The sequence below is a fragment of the Macrobrachium nipponense genome, chromosome 34, assembly GCF_015104395.2.
Source record: "Macrobrachium nipponense isolate FS-2020 chromosome 34, ASM1510439v2, whole genome shotgun sequence".
Taxonomy (NCBI): Eukaryota; Metazoa; Arthropoda; class Malacostraca; order Decapoda; family Palaemonidae; genus Macrobrachium; species Macrobrachium nipponense.
Genome location: NC_061095.1, coordinates 3,846,389 through 3,865,534, shown reverse-complemented (window position 1 = coordinate 3,865,534; position 19,146 = coordinate 3,846,389). Strand labels below are relative to the sequence as shown.

General features: G+C 41.5%; 1 protein-coding gene across 1 annotated transcript in view; it reads right to left on the bottom strand.

The window, feature by feature from the left end:
• LOC135207636 (G1/S-specific cyclin-D2-like) overlaps positions 1-17,766 on the bottom strand; it is a 48,259-nt gene extending 30,493 nt beyond the window's left edge. The window contains exons 1-3 of the mRNA XM_064239498.1: positions 17,087-17,766; positions 12,599-12,814; positions 1,903-2,062 (exon numbers count right to left, since the gene is read on the bottom strand). Of these exons, the coding sequence (XP_064095568.1) occupies positions 1,903-2,062; positions 12,599-12,814; positions 17,087-17,296 (586 nt within the window). The 5' untranslated portion in view covers positions 17,297-17,766. The remainder of the gene's footprint in view (positions 1-1,902; positions 2,063-12,598; positions 12,815-17,086) is intronic.
• Between the last annotated feature and the right edge of the window lie 1,380 nt (positions 17,767-19,146).

The window sequence follows — 19,146 nt, the reverse complement described above, 5'->3', positions numbered from 1 at the left end:
TCTCTCTCTTTTTCTATAGGGACCCAGCCAGAGCAAGTTTGGATAGGTCGCGCATTGAAGTCCCATCCATCTGTTTGGCTATACACGGCCGCTGATTGGCCGGCGGCGGGTGCCAGCTGGAGCGATCCGGCCCTCCTATTGGCTGACGGAACGCGACTGGTCGAGCTGGCAGAGGGGTGCCTACAATCCGGGAGATTTTAACCACCGTTTTCCCGCAATGGTGAGCGCTCGCGAACGCACGCATATGCACACTCACACACGTACACACCAACATCCCAGAGGACCGAAATCACACTTCTGGATGCGCTGGACGTCGAGAAAAAAACGGCTGATAACGAGGTCGCCATTAAGTCAAATTAGGCAAGAACGTGAAATACTTATAAAAAAAAAAAGGGGGGGGGGGGGGGGCGCACATGTCGCAGCTCTAATTCCCTATCGGCAGATCGATCGGGGTGTGGACCTGGACCCTTCCAAATTCGCTCAGACGAATGATGATGATGATGTTGCACGGGAAATGGTGTGTGTGTGTGTGTGTGTCCATAACGCTGTTGACAAAATTACGTACGTGACTAGGAAGTAAATCGTGAGTTTGTGGAGAGAGGGTGGGAGGGAGGGGGGAGGGGGCCAATCTAAATAACGCATTAAATTTGGGACAAATGTATGGAAATAATCCTTGATATACTTGTGGGAGGGGGGGGGGATAGATCCCACAGGGTAGGACAGGGGTTAGTGGGGCAGGGGTGGCGCTCAGTCATCAGACAACTATTGAATAGATCCACGTGCGCGAAAGGGAATGGGGGGGTGCTGAAGGCCGGAGGGGGGGGGGGGCGGACAAGGGAGGACCTTTTTGGCCTCTGATGAGTATTGCCTAATAATTGCCAGGGGTTGGGGGGGGGAGGGGAGACCTACGAACCACCCCCTGAGGAACCCCTTCGACAAAACCAGCCGCCAGATAGCCTCTAAATCTCAGCAGCTGTCGTAGCTTTGTTTATCGTATGTCCTCGGTGTTTGGGGAAGGGGGTAGGGGGGTGGAGGGGGGGGGACATGGAAAGGTGTTGACACCTTATAAAACAGTGGCGAATCAGTACTCATGAGCGAGATAAAGCCTTGTGTATTGAGCGTCGATAATCTGGACCTACCGAAGGCTGATTATCTCAACTATTAAAGCAAACATGGTTTTGACAGCTCGATCTCGCGTCGATTAACTAATCACTGATTATTTTCATAACCCCAATCACGACTTGCAGAGTATCTGAGGCTATATCACAACAAAACAAATTACAACAACACAAAACATCCAATATCAACTTACGTCGAACAGCGACACCTGAACAATTCGACAGGTACATAATAACAGCAGAACCAACTGGACGAATGAGATTAACACTGCAATAACTTGACGTCTGATTGTTGCAAAAGCATGTGGATTCGACGCTGTCATCGTCAGCCAAGGCCCTGACGTTAGTCAGTCAGTCAGTCTGAAGGGAAGGCTGACATCAATCTAAAGAAGGCCTCTAAAGGCTGACATTAATTGGGAAGGCTTAAGAGGGGCATACTGTCACTTTATAACTGTCAGGCGAATCTACCTGCTTTTTTTTTCGTCTGTTTTTTAATCGTCAGTAGCACTGGAGGCGCTGACGCGTCAGTCAGTCAGTCAGTCTGAAGGGAGGGCAGACATCAAGCTAAAGGCCTCTAAAGGCTGACATTAATTGGGAAGGCTTAAGAAGGACCATTCGCCGCTTCATCAAACTGTCTAAGGAATCCACATGCCAATGTTTACATTTGTGTCTTAGCTGCGGTGCGTTGGCGACCGAACGCCCCAGTCTGTCTGAATGTAAACAAAACTTGCGACTGACAAGCTGTGGGAGGTGGAAAAAGGGGGCGTTGCCCTTTTTGACTTACCGGTGGCGGCCAGGGCGACGAAGACTGTGGCGTGCCTCTTGACAGTAGGCTCCCTGCCTATTCTGGAGGGGAGCCGCCTGAGGAGGTGGTCCATGAAATCTCCCGCCGTCACCGGAGACAAGTCCCAGGCCAATTTCGACACCAGGAGTAACTCCCACCGCTGGTTGGAGAAGAAAGAGGAGAATGCATTATATTTATGTATTTGTACCTGATAGGGATATGTTATATAAAAATGGCTAAAAATATTAATGTACATAAAAGCAGAAGGAAAATATATAGTATACGACAGGCGGCATATATTTATTTATATATATTTAATACGAAAATATTATAATAGGAACATTAAATATAATTATACAAACAAAATGCCTAGAAAATTAAAGCAAGCTTACAAATGAGGAACAAAATAAAAGCTCCAATGAAAATGCCAATGAAAAAATCTTCAAAACCTACTAAAAAACTACATAAAAAATCAATATAGGCCTACGACCAAGGCGTCTATCCCCCCCACCTCCCCAAATTTAATTAACCAAATGAAATGCACAAGAACGGCCATATTATTCTCTTTTGAAAAGGCAATTCAAATCTCCGATATAATGAGGTGACCTCACAATATATAAAAAAAAAAGGACGTGCCAGTGGTAGGCCTTCCATAGAATATTCCATAGGCCTTACATAGAATATTCCATAAGCCTTACATACAATATTCCATAGGCCTTCTGTATAGGCCAAGACACCCAACAGGCATTTCGAATTGACCTGGAAAAAAAAAGTCTTAACTTTCAACTCATCAGAAGCATTCAAGAATCTTGGTGACAGATTTATAATTATGACGTCACGCCAACACGTGTATGACGTCACAGGGTTCCGCTTGGCGGGGATTAAATATTATATAGCCAAGTGACTAGGCCTAAAAAGAATTTTGTTGGGCAGATCGAATGAGGGGGAAGGGGAGGGGGGGGGGGCGTTCTAACCACAGACGCCACTGGGGCATAGAGCAGTGGGACAAGGACCTCGACCACCTTGTGCCCTTTCTCTCTCTCTCTCTCTCTCTCTCTCTCTCTCTCAAAAGTGTAGTCCCTTCGCTGGCAATGTTATATAGTGTTGTCGGTTTTTATTTATCTATTATAACAATGAAAATATCCGCTACATTTTTCAATTACAAAAATAAATACCCATTTGTTTTTTAATAAATCCGAAAATATCAAAACTTTCCTGGATTTTCAAACGTTAAAAAAATAATCAACTATTCTTTAACATTACAATTTCTAAAATGAAAAAAATAACTTATTACTGGGAAAACGATTTTTTTAAAATAACAGAAAAACATTGTTGGAATTTAAATGTCCAAATAAAACCTATCAAAACACTATTCTTGGACGGAGCATATGTGAAAATGCTCTTTAACTCAAACTAACCCTTTTTTTTTTTTATTCATTTATTGTCAAAATAAAGTTAAAAAGATACAGGCAAAAATGAAAAATGGTTTCCTCATACAGTGTCTGGGGAAATTTGATGACGCCACCCAGTGCTTAAAAATCATCTTATCTCATTTATGCCCATTTTAACGAGGACGTAAAACCCCTTATGCCAAAAACCCTTCCAATTCTCGCATCATAACCTCTGGACCACCGGGGGCCATATGTTGCTAATATCCGAAAAAAACAAAAAACAAAAAAGAAACAGGAAACAAATTGTTTGATGATGTTATTATCGTAGGCCTAACCTGGATGAGACGAGGTTTCAATCAAAAGTCTGTATTTCTAGATATATTATTATTATTATTCAGGAGATGAACCATATCCATATGAAACAAGCCCACCACAGGGTCCACTGACTTAAATTTCATATTATTATTATTATTATTATTATTATTCAAAAGATGACACATATTAACTGGAACAAGCCTCCACAGAGGCCACTGACTTTAAATTCAATCCTCCAAAGAATATTACGGCGTTCATCAGAAAGAAGTAACAGAAGATAATGGGAAATACAGAAAGAAGATAATCACTAATACAAAAAATAATAAAGAAATAAATTAACGATAAAAAGGACTCTACCAATATTGGAAAGACTAAATAACATATAACGTTACACCCAAGAGCAGCTGCACTCATACGAGGTCGAAGCAGTACACAAAAGGTCACGTGGGGTCATTTGTTGGCCCAGGTGCCATGGCCAGTTGTTTTCCCCGGGGGAGGGGGGGGGAGGGGGGGGGGCAGGGAGACCAAGGGAGGAGGAGGGGGGGTTGAGGATTAGTTTGCCAAAAACCAATTAGTTTAATGGATACATATCTCCAAGCACCGTGACCTGGTTAATGATGTAATTCACACCAAGCCTTCTTTTGTCAAAGTATTTGGGCTTCAATTGGCATTCTGCCTCGAGGTGATGTAGCAATGAACTGGTATCAGTTTTGAAAGCGGTATTCTACATAGGTATTTGTGCTTCGAATGGTATTTTTTTCCTGTGATGATGTTGCAGTTAACTAATCCACATTCTACCCAGACTTCATTTTTTCAATCAGATAATGTTTGGAATGGGTATTCTACCCTAAAGACATTTTTAAAACATTCTCAGGAATAGAAATGGTCTTCTAAACGATATTCTTTCCTGAGCAACCTATAATCCCAACATGGAATTTTTAGGATTCCTGAGTCTCGTATTCTAATTCCAAAGAGGTATTCTATCTGGAGGGATAATTCCATGCATAATATTCTTGCAATTATGGAAACTATTGGATAGTCAGGTCTTTCAACGAATAATTTTTGAGGTCCCATTACTGACAAATGCTAAACGACCCACACATACAGCAAAGAGGTGCCCTACGTATTAGCCCACCTCACCACCCGCCCAAAATCCATTTTGGTAAAGAGACAGAGAGGCTAGGAGGAGGGGAGGGGGGAGGGGGGGGAGTGGAAGAAGGATGAACGGCTGCCATCACCATACATAACCTATTAATATGCCATTAGCTTGACATCCATTGCCTGATTTCCATCGAGAGGCTGGTGAGCGAACTCGAGACCTGCATTTCTGGAGCCATTCCTGGAGCCTCCTGGAGGCCTTTTTGGAACCCTTTGGAGCCGCCACCCTCTTCCGTCCTAAGTCCCTTTGGTTCCGGCCGCCTGGCGGCGACGTATCTCTCTTTTTTTTTCCCCTCCTGAGGACTTGCAAGGACAAATGGATTCTGACTAACATTTGCATAACGTTGGGTTGAGAGAGAGAGAGAGAGAGAGAGAGAGAGAGAGAGAGAGAACGGACCTTGATTACAAGAGTTAAAGAAAACATGGAATAACACCAGGGAGATGAAGACATTCGTAAATATATGAGAGAGAGAGAGAGAGAGAGAGAGAGAGAGAGAGAGAGAGAGAGAGAGAAATGACCTCTGCAAACGGGATAGGATATGCTCTTCTTCCTCAGATGGGCGGAAGGAAAAGATAAAAAGAAAAAAAAAACTTATAAAGGACTAGATGGGATTGGGGCAGATTATTTGGGCCGTGGGTCCAAAGTGGGAGGGGGAGGGAAGGGGGAGAGAGGGAGGAAGGAGGTCTCCCTCAAACCTCCACCACCCCTTCCTCTTCCTCCTCCTCCTCCTCTTGCAGATGTGCTGACATGACAATCTCTCAATGCTAAGTGCTGTGTCTCCCCGGGACCCTTTTTGGTGTATAGGCATGCAGGAAAAAAAAAAAAAAGTCCCCATTCATCCATCTGCACTTGTCAACAATCTCATGGGTGGATTGCAAAGCCTTCCGTTGCAATCTCACGACGCTGCTGCGATGAGAGATAGCAAGCCCTTTTTTTTTCTACAGAGAGAGAGAGAGAGAGAGAGACCTTACCTTAACCTTACAGACCTTACACTCGTTCGGGTTCCCCCAGATCCTTCAGTGTGAGGCACCTCTAATGTCTACCAGAGAATTACTAATGCATCTTCCGGTATATTTTGCATCATCCATTCTTGGATGGTCTGAGAGAGAGAGAGAGAGAGAGAGAGAGAGAGAGAGAGAGAGAGAGAGAGAGAGAGAGTAATACCCCCTTTTCCCCCAAAAAGGCATCGGCAGAGGGCCCAAGAAGAAGGAGAAAAAGAAGAAGTTATGTACCCTTCATCCACGTGTTATTTATGTCGAGGTGGTGGAGTTCTCCCGATCGCAGATAAGACAGCAGACCCCCACCTTATCATCTCCAGCTACTAAAAAAGTCCTTCCCCTCGTCCGAACCTTACGTTTTGTCCCCGTCTTCGACGTCGCGTAGCGACCTTTAGTCTCCCATAACCCCCAGAGCAATGGGCCAAGTCAGTACCGCATAACAGGAGAAGGCGAATAAGCGATTGAAGGCAAATTTAATACCCTGGATGAATTAGCCAATAAGAAAGGTGTGGACAAGACTAAGGCTGCAGCTATTAATACCCTTGGGAAGGAGGCGATACTGTTTTTAGGGAGTCAGGCGGACCCGGCCGAAGGCCTTTGAAGTGCTTAGCGGCAACCATTAAGGGATGATTGTTTAGGGGGCTCTACGCATCTAAATGCTAAACATTAGCGGGAGAGGGTTGACTGTATTGCCATACGCCCCTACAGATGGTCCACCATATTTAAAAAAAAAATAAGTTACACAATGGTTCGCTGGACGATCGCTGGATGGAAGAGTCAAGTCCTCTCTGCCAAGACATCGTTAACTTTGTCTTGCAAAGTGAAGTGATTCTCAGGTAGGAAAGATTCCTACCATGGTTCTCAATTAGGAATAGATTCCTACCATGATTCTCAATTAGGAACAAGTGAGAATATGTCTAATTAATATATACGAATTAGAAAAAACAAGCACTTTAAAGGATAAAGAAATTCGTCTTCAAAAAGGACATTATAAAACAATATTTTTCCTCCCAATAAATAAAATCTGTAAATAAAAACTCATGGAGAGAGAGAGAGAGAGAGAGAGAGAGAGAGAGAGAGAGAGAGAGAGAGAGAGAGAGAGAGACGAACCGTCTCATTTCCCGCGTGAACGGGACACTCCCACGTAATTCGAACCGTAGCCTACACACTTGTGGAAAAATAAATAATTAACACAAATAACGCGAGAGATGTGTGTAGGAGAGATGCTCTCATGTTGGGAAAGACATGGTGGTAAGTCTGTATGTGTCTGTACGAAAGGTCTGTAAGTCTGAATGAAAAGTTTCTGTAATAATGTATCTACTGTAAAAAGAGGTATTACAGAAACTTATATATACATACACATAGCGTTCACACGTGTTTATGCTCACGCGCGCTTTGCATTCCCGACGAAATGCGCGCATGCAAGCAATGGCGAATGCACTACAACGAAACATATATTGGTGAATTAAAATTGCTTTGTTAAGCACCAAAAAAAATTAACCACTTTATTATATAAATATATTACATAAAGCCAGTTCGACTTCCCCTCCTATCTCTCTCTCTCTCTCATATGCAACCCATCCACGCAAGTGATACAAATTCCCAGCAACAGTTGCAAGGTCATACACCCGAAACGGGGGGAAAAAATAATAAATTTAAATAAACAAATTACGGAGCAAGATGACTCACCTCCCTAGCCACGCCCCCCTATCTCCCAAACACGGCTCACAGTCTGGTAGAGTCGCGTTCGATCCCCGAAATGAGAGAGAGAGAGAGAGAGAGAGAGAGAGAGAGAGAGAGAGAGAGAGAAGAGTAACCACTTGATCATGAAAATATATATCCATCCTAAGATTAAAATCGAGAGTACACCGACGAGGCAGAAGCCTACCCCGGGGACAAGATTTTCGGGCATGGTGCCCAAGACGTGCCCGAGTGCACGTGCGTCCCGAGCACGGCGTCGTGCATCGCAGAGCCGTGCAATTATTCTCTTAGACGCACCGACGAAAACACTGCAGACAGGGGCACTTAGTCATCATAATATTAGAGTCTCAGATTAAAAGGGGAAATATTATTTTAGACGTCACGCGGACTTGATTGATAAAAAAAAGGGGGCGTGTCGTTATTAACCGTCCGTTTTGGAGTGTTAGTTTTGAAGGTTGAATAAATGAGTTAAATTACTTAACTGATTTAAATTTGAATATTTGGTCTTTGTAAAGCTCTGCTTTCCACACTTTCTCTCTCGGTAGTGTAAGTAAATGACTATAAATTCTCAAATGCTTAAGTTTGTAAATTCCGCTTCAATCAATGAGGAATGACGTGAATGGACGTACACTTCGTTGTAAATTTTTCATGAATGAATTATATTCTCCCGTAAATGCTTAATGAATGTATTATACTTTACAGTAAAAATTTAATGAATGAATTAAATTTTATTGTAAAAAAACGTAATGATCAATTACATTTTATTGTATAAAAATCAATAGACAGATTACATTTTATTGAAAAAATTATCGTACAAGTCTACAGTGAACTATATTTTGTAGTAAAATTTTAATGAATGAATTACTCTGATAGTAAAAAATGTAATGAGCAACGAAACCTAATGAATGGACGGAATTCATCCCGTGATTAATAAAATTCCAGAGAGAGAGAGAGAGAGAGAGAGAGAGAGAGAGAGAGAGAGAGAGAGAGAGAGAGAGAGAGGGGGCAAATGTCTCCCCTGGTTTGACTGATGGAAGGAATTACTACTACTGCCTTTGTCATGCCCAAAGCACCCGACCCGTAATCCCTCCCTTCCCCCCCAACATTCTCTCCTTTATTATGTCGGCTTCCTTCGTCCTAGCCTTGAGGAGGAGGAGGAGGAGGAGGAGGAGGAGGAGGAGGAATGCCACCAAGACCCTCACTGGTAACCCACATACCCCATGACAGCCATAATCATAATTGTGAATTTCATATTATGTCATTTTAAAATATAGCTTCGCCTTCGTATTTGAAATTAAACCAATTAAAGAAAAAAAGAATTTAGGCCAAAGGCGCAAGCAACAAGCACTGGGACCTATGAGGTCATTCAGCGCTGAAAAGGAAAATACCCATACCCCTAATTATTAAGAGATTTCCCTGATGCCCTTGATGATGGGTTTTGTGGACAATTCTCAGGGCGAGTGAACTTGGATGGGGCATGTCATCGAGATGTCAATATTTATCAATCAGTTTATCAATCGTGACAGGGAGCTTTGACACGAGACGGGGGGAGGGGGATGATGACGGGTAAGGAAATTGATCAGTCCATTTAGGAAAACAGAGAGAGAGAGAGAGTGAGGAGAGAGAGAGAGAGAGAGAGAGAGAGAGAGAGAGAGAGAGAGAGAGAGAATGTCTATTTACATAAATCATGAACAGAACTTCATAAGATTGCAGGAATTCTCCTCGTATTGAAATAATTAACTTGCATTTTTATCTATTTGGTTTATCGAGTTTATAATAACTGATCTTCTCACTCTTGAATAATAATAATAATAATAATAATAATAATATAATAATAATAATAATAATAATACGCATTTCAAGTCAATGGTCCCGGTTTGGTGGTTTTGTTACATACAAATTAAGATTCATATTCTCAACAACAAGGCTATGGCGTTTTCGGATGGAGGCGGGGGAAGGGGGCCGGTTTAGGGGGGGGGGGATGACTTAAAATGTATAAAAAGTAAAAAATAAGGGCACCTACGACGTGGTGGGCACCACAAGTTTCACGGGACGTGAACATGATTGCGATCGACCATCTTGGGGCCACCCTCAAACATCGCAGGAAACGACCGTTAGCTTTTCAGAGAGAGAGAGAGAGAGAGAGAGAGAGAGAGAGAGAGAGAGAGAGAGAGAGAGAGAGAGAGAATGATCATCGCAAGACAAAGGCCCGACGTCACATAACGCATCCTTCTCCCGCCTTTCTTATTTTTGCCCGTCAATAAATTTCAGGGCGGAATCGCTTTTTGCGACAGCCAAAGCGCGCCCCCATCCCCCTCCTTCCTGGGTGGGGGCCGCCCACCGGAAATCGGCAGTGTCAGTTACGAGGGCATAGGCATATGCCCAAAAACCAATGCCCCCGGGAGCCTTGTAAGGAGGAGAGGATTTCGGATCGTCGGCATACCAAGGGTCCTACCAATCATCCAAGTTGATGTCCTTTTCCCACAGTCTCCAACGTCTTGGAAAAATCATAAAATATAATACTGCTTTGACAGGGGAATGTGACCTGTTTCAGAAGCCATCGAGAGAGAGAGAGAGAGAGAGAGAGAGAGAAGAGAGAGAGAGAGAGAGAGAGAGAGATTCTAGCTGCTGCAGACCAACTCGTGAATTGTTTATACATAAGCAACTGGAAAACAAAAACACAAAAGCTAAAACTGTCATTTGGAAAACAAATAACCACTACATTTGACAGAGAAAACTGTTCGATTTCAGAAGCCATCAAGAGAGAGGAGAACAGATTCCAGCTGCCACAGAAGAACTCCATGAATTGTTTAACCGCAAGCAACTTTTGACAACAACTACTTGTAAAACACACACACAAACACAAAGCTAAAACTGGGCAGGTGACGGCGGATATACAACTCTAACTAATTTAATCGCTCCTACTACAAGGGTCTTATCGATATAATCGATCGTCCGTGTCAATTCTTTTGCGTGGCGTGTTAAGCTATTTTGGCGGGGAAATGAGACAGGACACTGACTGGCTCTGTGTGTGTGTGTGTGTGCGTATAAATGGCATTGTTATAAACAGCTTGTGGGAGGGGGAGGGGGAGGGGAGAGGAGAGGGGGGGGGGATCTAGGAGCCACCCAGGAACCCTTCCACAGTTCCCGTCACACTAATAAATAAACAAAGAGTAATCAATCGTATGGCCTTAGCAATAAGCGTAAACGATATTACCTTCCTGGGGGTAAAATGTGGATCTTCAGAAGTACACGAGAGAGAGAGAGAGAGAGAGAGAGAGAGAGAGAGAGAGAGAGAGAGAGTCACGAACGCAGTGATGTGAGACTTTCAATTGGATGGAAGCACGTGCCCTGAATACTGACTGCAGTGTCCGTGTATGTTTATTTACAAGGGTAGAGGGCGGGGGTGGGGGGTTTATTGGAAGTCTAGTTTGGGGGTAAGGAGGAGGTGAGAGGAGGACATCCAAAAATACCCATTCCCCTACCCTCAGTGCAATACCCTTTAAAACGTCATACAAGAACTTCAGCATCACTTATATACATTTTTCAAAGTACCACCATCATTGTATATCAGCTTGTATCATCATCATTCAGTCATTATGATTATCACCAAAAGTATTAAATATCATCATTTTTATCAATATCATCATTTATTCATCTACCAAACCTCGGCAATAAAAGCAACAGCCTCACAAAAAAAAAAAAAAAAAAAAAAATCCAACATCCGGGGACATGGGTGAAGTTTTTTTGCCTATTTGAAATAGGCCTATGGGAAGGTAGGCAGGCTTAGGTGAAGGGGGTTATTACCACCCTCCTATCCCCCACCCCCCCTTTTTCCAATGAGACGAGCCAGCAAGCAGTTATGAAATGATGCTAATTGATTATTGCTTTGAATTTAAAACAAATAAATAAAACTCAAGTAAGCATTGTATACCTATATATATGAATACAGCTTAATCCAACAGGTAATCATTACCTAGCGATGCAGCTGCCCCTTGGGGTACCTAGGGTTAGGGAAGTAGGTCCCCGGGGGATGGGCCCTCCCCATCTCTCTCTCTCTCTGCATATGTATGAGGGCAAAAAATGAAAGAAGAAAAAAAAAACTTTTTCAGTAACAGAAACTGCCTATAGCTCGTCTCCAAAGAGCTAATGAACCGTTCTAATGCAAATGAGAGAGAGAGAGAGAGAGAGAGAGAGAGAGAGAGAGAGAGAGAGAGAGATTTCCTCACAGCATCTACAGTCCTATCAATCGGGAAGATGACAGCAATCTGGCCCCAACTAAAAAAAAAAAAAAATTCTACTCCCAACCTACTAAAAGAAAAAAACTTATTCCGAGAGCCTATTTTCCGAGTGAGATAACTTCAAGAGAAAAAAAAAACCCTTGAAGGAAAAAAAAACATTCCTGGTACTAAAATGACGGATATAAAAAAAAAAAACTTAACCTGACTGAGTGACTGACACGGCCTAAGAGGAATGGCGAAAAAAATACAATAAAAAAAATACTGCGGTTAGTTTGGACTCCACTTGAAAATCTGGCCTAGAGTTTCCCAGTCATGAGAAAGTTTTTTTCTTTTATGCGTGGTTTTTTTAAGACTATAACCATCCCATCGTTATAAAACGAAAGCCTGGAGTCGTTTTTTTAAACAATACAGTAAAAAAAATATATAGGTTCAAATATAACCCAAACATAAAAACACGAAAAGTTACAAAAAAAAAAAAAACCACTGGTGTAATCGATCCCAAATAAAAATATATGGGGAGAAAACATGTTTAAATTGACCCTAACATTGAAAAAAATAATGATAATAACTGAAGGCACCTAAAATATTCAAAATTGGCAACAAAAAAAAACCGACCCCCACAAAAATCGAATAAACATACGTACAAATAAACCACCACAGAAAAAATAAAATAAAATAAACTGAAAATAGCCAAATAAAAAAAACTGAAAACGTGAAAAAAAAAGAAAGTGTTGGGACCCCAAAATAAAAATATATGGAAAAAAATGTTGAAATTGACCCCAAATTGCAAAAACTGAAAATGGCCAAATAAAAAAAAACTGAAAATGGCCGAATAAAAAAACTGAAGACGAAAAAAAAAAAAAAAACTCCAAAAAACATTCCCTTCCTCACCTTGATCTCCTCAGCGCTGACGGAGTAATCGGTGTAGTAGGACATGAGCTCGACCGAGAGGGGTCGACACTGCCGAAGCTTCGACGCCAGCAGGAGGCAGACGGCCCCCAGGAGCTGCAGCTGGGTCTTCTGCACGACGCAGGTACACAGGAAGCGGTCCAGGAAGTTGATTGCCACGGGGAACACCTGATCTTCGCAAGCCTGTTCCTCGCAGACCTGAGACACAGAAGATGGGGAAGAGAAATATTATGGAAGGTGAATTCAGTGAGTTTTGTTTTGTATGGAATTTTTCCTGGAAGAAGAGAGAGAGAGATGAAGAAGAGAGGAGATGAGGAGGAGAGAGACGAGACATGAGAAGACGAGAGAACCGAAGAGAGAGAGAGAGAGAGAGAGAGAGAGAGGAGAGACGTGGTTAAAGATAGGAAGTGAGTGAATGTTAAAAGATTTCATTTCATAAACATTAACAATTTGATGAATTCATGACATTATAGACAGGAATGCTACAATTTTCACTTGAATTGAATTAATATTAAAACATTTTTGGACAGAGTCATTTAGAGAAGTTAATTTGAATTATAACGGATAAGTGAATCTAAGAGAATACACAGTAACTAACCCGAATTCTTCTTTGATCGCTACTTATTCATTAAATTGATAAAGACAAATAAATAAAAATGTATTCTGGCATTTTCATATTTTTATTTTATTATTTTGTCATTTTTCACTAAGTGGCATCTCTTTTTTTCCTATTTTTAATTATCTTCCTCTTATTTCTTCCTTATGAAGACCATATTCTTTGGAAGCCTGAATATAATAAGAATAATAATTATATTCAACAGGTGAATTTAGTTGCCATACCAAAAAGGAATACTGAGCCAAAGTTCTTCGACTCTGATCTCGAGAAAGGCTCTGCTTTGGGGCACAAGAGAAAGTATATAGTACTCTGGACACACAAACACAAAATCGACACGACCAATTAACCTGTTCTCAGGTAAATATAAACATCATTCACGTTCGTTATTTATTAATGTATTACACAGCAACCTTTTATTGTTTGTGTCATAATGAGTTTCGTCTTTGACGCATTATCAAAAATCACGACAGATGTCGTCCAAATCAGTTGCGTAATTGGAACTAAGACGGCGTGTGGTAACCAAGTAAGCCAAGCTAAATTCCCATGGTAGGCAGGGCCTACCTATGGTATAGGCCTGCCGTAGGCCATAAACAAGCAAGAGGAGTTATCGTGGTATTCCGTACTGGTAAAGATGACAGGCCTGGAGATTATAATCAGAGGTGATAGAATCTATACAATACTAGAAAGATTTTCGTGCATAGGCCTACACCAGCATGCAAAACGGCTTGTCCGTAACTTCAGTTGCAAAATACGTGGTCCACGCCACGTGAAACTAGTCTATAGGCCTATATAGGCCTACGTAGACTTGCGCAGTCTCCTTCACTTAGGCCTTCTTCGAATAGCGGTTCCATTCAAATGGCCCCCAAATTGTCGCCTTTATAACCCCGGGGCCAAAAGGACCACTTTCCCCAAATTCACTAGGTGACACGAGTTTATGCCCTTCTTGCCCTCAAGAAAATGGAGGCCCTGTGACCTACATAGATCTGGAAGACATTTAAAAAGTACAAGTTGGTATCGGAGCAAACCACTGAAAAATTGATTGATTGTAGGCCTATAACTAGTCTGCAACGATTCCACGCTGCAATCAATAAATATCATGGGAATTATCAACACGTTTTTAATTAATTCATCAGCATATCAAGCCAGAATCCCTGGATGTAGGCCTATGTCAGTTTTCATAGTCTAGAAAGCAACGTTTCCATAGGCCACATGCACTCGAAAAAGTGGGTCTTTTTTTTTTTATCCCAGCAACAAGGACCTAAGATCCCAGTTCCCAAACTTGTACAAGTAGGACCTATTCAGGGAAACCGGTTAATACGAAACCGTAAAACTCGAAGAAGGCCTCTCTCTCTCTCTCTCTTTCTACCATATAGCTCTAGCTCTTAAAAGGGAAAACTGGGCTTTGTACAGAAAGGCCTTGGAAGGAGAGAGAGAGAGAGAGAGAGAGAAGAGAGAGAGAGAGAGAGAGAGAGAGAGAGAGAGAGAGAGGGCGTGTCACTGTGTGAACAAGACCAATAGCCGCTTAGACCTATACGCTATCACTAATGCGAAATGGGATAACAAATATGAATTTAAAGTTCTCAGTAGGCCTAACCATTTAGGAAATCACCATAGTATTATCAATAATGGCAAGGGAGACATCCTTTTTGTCAAAAGCATCCCCCAAAGACACTAGAATCCTAGAACTAGGCCTAACTAGCATCCCAAATGAAACTAAAATCCTATAACTAGCAACTACGCCCTATATCTTCTTGTCTTTGTAGGATTTCTCGAAAAAAGGACTTTATTTTACAGGACGTCTGTGGGGATTCAAGCTCTGTAAGGATTACTCGAAACAAGGGTCCCCACCCTCCACAATCCTGCAGGATGTGTGGGGCCCAGCAGCCGAAGGGGCAAGATTATTAATGTGTGGTCAACTGCTACGACAGGCTGGTGGCTCCCTTCATGTCTGGCACAACCAGAAAGGGCCTTTAGTACCACCCCAACCAACCCCGGTCTTGCCCAGGCCCGTCCCATGGGAGACATATGACTTTTGCACACACACACACACACACACACACAATAGGAACCCAGATAACAGCGGTCCTTCAGTATCCCAGACTACCTGAAGGAGCTCATTGCCAAGATAAAGAAAATAAACTTGAAGAGAGCCGCTGGTTTGAAATGTAGACGGGACAGGTACAGCGCACAGACGCATTTTGCATTTCTGATGTCTCTCTCTCTCTCTCTCTCGCAGTACCAGCACTCGGTTCATTTGGAGAGAGAGAGAGAGAGAGAGAGAGAGAGAGAGAGAGAGAGAGAGAGAGAGAGAATCTTCATTCCTACGACGATTAGGAATCAATACCGGTGAGTTTCTTTAAAAATCAGAAGTTAACCACACACACGAGAGAGAGAGAGAGAGAGAGAGAGAGAGAGAGAGAGAGAGAGAGAGAGAGAGAGAGAGAGAGTATTAGACGGACGAGAGAAGTGTCATGTGTCAGGCTTGGCATTTCCTCGGAACTTTAGCAGCCTTAGTGTAGTACCACCATACGCCAGGGTCAACTCCAAATCACACACATACATACAGCCTATTAATACACAAATACACACGTGTATACATTAAAATACACATACATACACACACAAATTGTTCATGAAAGTTGGGCCAACAACATCCAAGCTTCGTAGCATCTCCACCCAAAACCTTATCTCATTTTAAAAGATGGTGGCGACCTTATCTTTCAAATCTACAATAATGATCAATGAACGCCCCGGGTATATTATATATACTAATAGTCACTACGTTCACCTTCGCTCGCCTCAAGAAGAACGGTGAGTACGGCCTTTCATTCATTTGTTCAGAGCGGCGGAAGTCGTGCTATGGTGTTATCAGCTCTTGATAAGTCTGGTTCAGAGCTGGGGCGGTGATAAGCACTAATTTTTTTTTTTGCTATGTATGTTTTCATATCTTTGCCTCGTAAGTTGGTACTTTACTTAATGTAATTATAATAATACTAATTAATAATAATAATTTTCGCATGCATAAGCCTACATTTCCTTTGTCAAATAGGCTAGCTATTCTGTAGGTCTAATGTAGACCAGTGTCAGATATATATAAGTTTAGTTTTATTATTATTTTTTTTTTTTAATTTCTACTTAGGATAACTTTCATAAGTTTAACTTAGGCCTAAACTCAAATACAAATACATCTATATTGCATGGTAAACTTACAAACTCAAAGAAAAATATACACCTAATTTATGATTCTCGCAAAATTTTTACTTGGGCTAATTTGCAAACTCTGAAAAATACTCTATTTTTATATATCAGGTTTTACAGTTTCATTTGCCTAGGCTTAAAATACAATTTTTAAAATAGAGGAATTTAAAAAAATATAGTATATAAAATATATTTTCCAGATTTTTGACTTGGCAAACTTGCACATTAAAAAAATTAAATATAATTGTTAGACTATTCACATGATATGCCTAGACCAATTTAGAAACAAAATGTAATGTAAAATATAAAAACACATATACAATTTTTAACAAATTTTAGAATTAGATTAATTATAAAATAATAATCAGTACTAGGCGTAAACCAATTTAGAAACAAAATTAATACATATAACAATGTATATAATTTTTTTTTAGCAAAATTATTACATATGACAATGTATATATACATTTTTTTAATTTTTTAGCAAACTACCAATTAGTAAATTAGATTTAAAAAAACAACAATAATCGGTACTAGGCGTAAACCAATTTAGATACAAAATTATTTATAAAAATGCATAAACACCATTTTTAGCAAATTTTTGAATTAGATTAACTTGTAAATAAATAAATTAATAAAAATAGGCCATCGCTCACCTCCATCATCCACTTGGCCACCACCTTCCGCATGTAGGGCTGGATGTCATTCTGGATGTGCACGAAATAGTCCTGCGGAGGAATGCTGCACGGTTGCAAGTGCAGCAGATTGTCCAGGACTCTGTGGTCGTCCAGCAGCGTAGGATCCGCCTCTGCGATGGGTCCTTCTTGGCACGTGGCCGGCGCCTCCGAACAGTAGAGTTCCTCCATTTTTCGGTCGAAATTTGCTAAAAAAAAATCTGCAAATTTCCCTCCGATATATTTCTCGACTCGAAAAATTTATATGACAAAGTCACTTAGGGCGTCGCCACAGGTCGGGGACGTTTAGGTTAATGATTCATCTGGTTAATGACGGACTAGAGACGTCCTTAACTGGTTAATTAAGCCGTTTTATGGTTAAGTATGAACTTTATCCCGTCAGGAGCACACGAGAAGTCCATTTGTAAACAAAGTCACTTCCATAAAGTATCACTATTTTCCTATGAAAGTCCTCTTTCCAAAGGCAGTCCTGAGCTCGTTTTCAAATTGTTGTCACAGTTTCACACTCGGTATCCAACGTTGTCACGAATTTCCAACAACGTCAACGTTGGAAATTGAGGTTGATGAAAAAATGGAAGGGCAGTACTTCTCCAAGGCATGCGCAGAGCAAGAGGATGTTTGCACGACTACTCTCCTCCTCTCCCAAGCGCTGACTGACCGGCCGGCTTACCAGCTGTTCTCACAGCAGCCCCACAGACTCCCGGTGGCAGTTGCCAAGTAGCATGGTTATCCCTAATTTTAACTCTAAATATTTAGCAAAATAAAGCATTCATATATCTTATATAACCATAACTATAATACATCTTCAATACAAATAAGAAAATTAGTACATCTTTCACCCGGGTCCTTCGCTTTCCCTCTTTTTTCCTCCTTTTATCGCGGGATAGAGCATGCGGTTTGGAATGTTGTTTGCCGATATTTACTTGCCATTATTCAATTCATTTGGACAGGGATACATGAGGAAATGTAGAAAGGATTGTCTTACGTCTATCTGGCCATCTATCTATCCATCTATTATCTACCTATCTGTCTATCTGTCTTATCCTCGTGTTGATCTGCTTCTCGGTTGATCGAGATAGAGAGAGAGAGAGAGACATACATACAGACAGAGAGAGAGCTCATAAGACGACCCTAGCAATAGGTCTAGACTCTAGACCTATATCCGCCCAGCGTGACTGAACTTGGTTGCCCATATACCTAAAATTTAAGGGCACAGCACCCAGTGCATTTTAAGGATTTCGACATTTTAAAGTTCCCTTAATGAAGAAGGCTCCCCGAAGACATTTTTTCCGAGAAGCCAACAACAGCAGAAGCCCAGCCAGCATCCACACGCCCCCGGAACGATTACGCCTTACGGCGTATGGCAATTAGGCTCAAACTCCGATGCACACTTCTTTGTTGTCCCGTAGTACCACATGGCTAGGCTGCTCCTCTTCGGATCGAGAGAGAGAGAGAGAGAGAGAGAGAGAGAGAGAGAGAGAGAGAGAGAAAGGTTTTTCTCAGTGGTCCCTACAGCCGGTGGGTATAAGGGCAAGAGTCGTTTGCGCCCACAAACCGCGTGGCGCTACGGTGGGTTCACCGGATGTCACTAAAGTTCAGAATTGCTCCTCCTCTTCTTCTTCTTCTTCTTCTTCTTCTTCTTCTTCTGGTGGTATAGTGGTGCCGTTTGGTCCGAAAAGGAGAAACCATCATAGTTAGATTATTACAGTAACTACGATCATAGTTAGATTATTATAGTTGCTTTATTTTAGTCCTCAGTGAGACTATAGCTTACAGTTATTCTATTGAGTTCATAGTGAGTCTACGGTTTTAGAAATGCGTAGAGCATTCAAGGTTAGAAAGTAACTAGAAGTAATTTGAGAGAGAGAGAGAGAGAGAGAGAGAGAGAGAGAGAGAGAGAGAGGGGACTTTGGTACGGGTTATATAAAGCAGATTAATGTAAAATCACGTCTACTACGTTTAAGATGTAGAGGACTTTAATATAAGTAATGTAAAACAATTTGTTATAAAATTACGTCTAA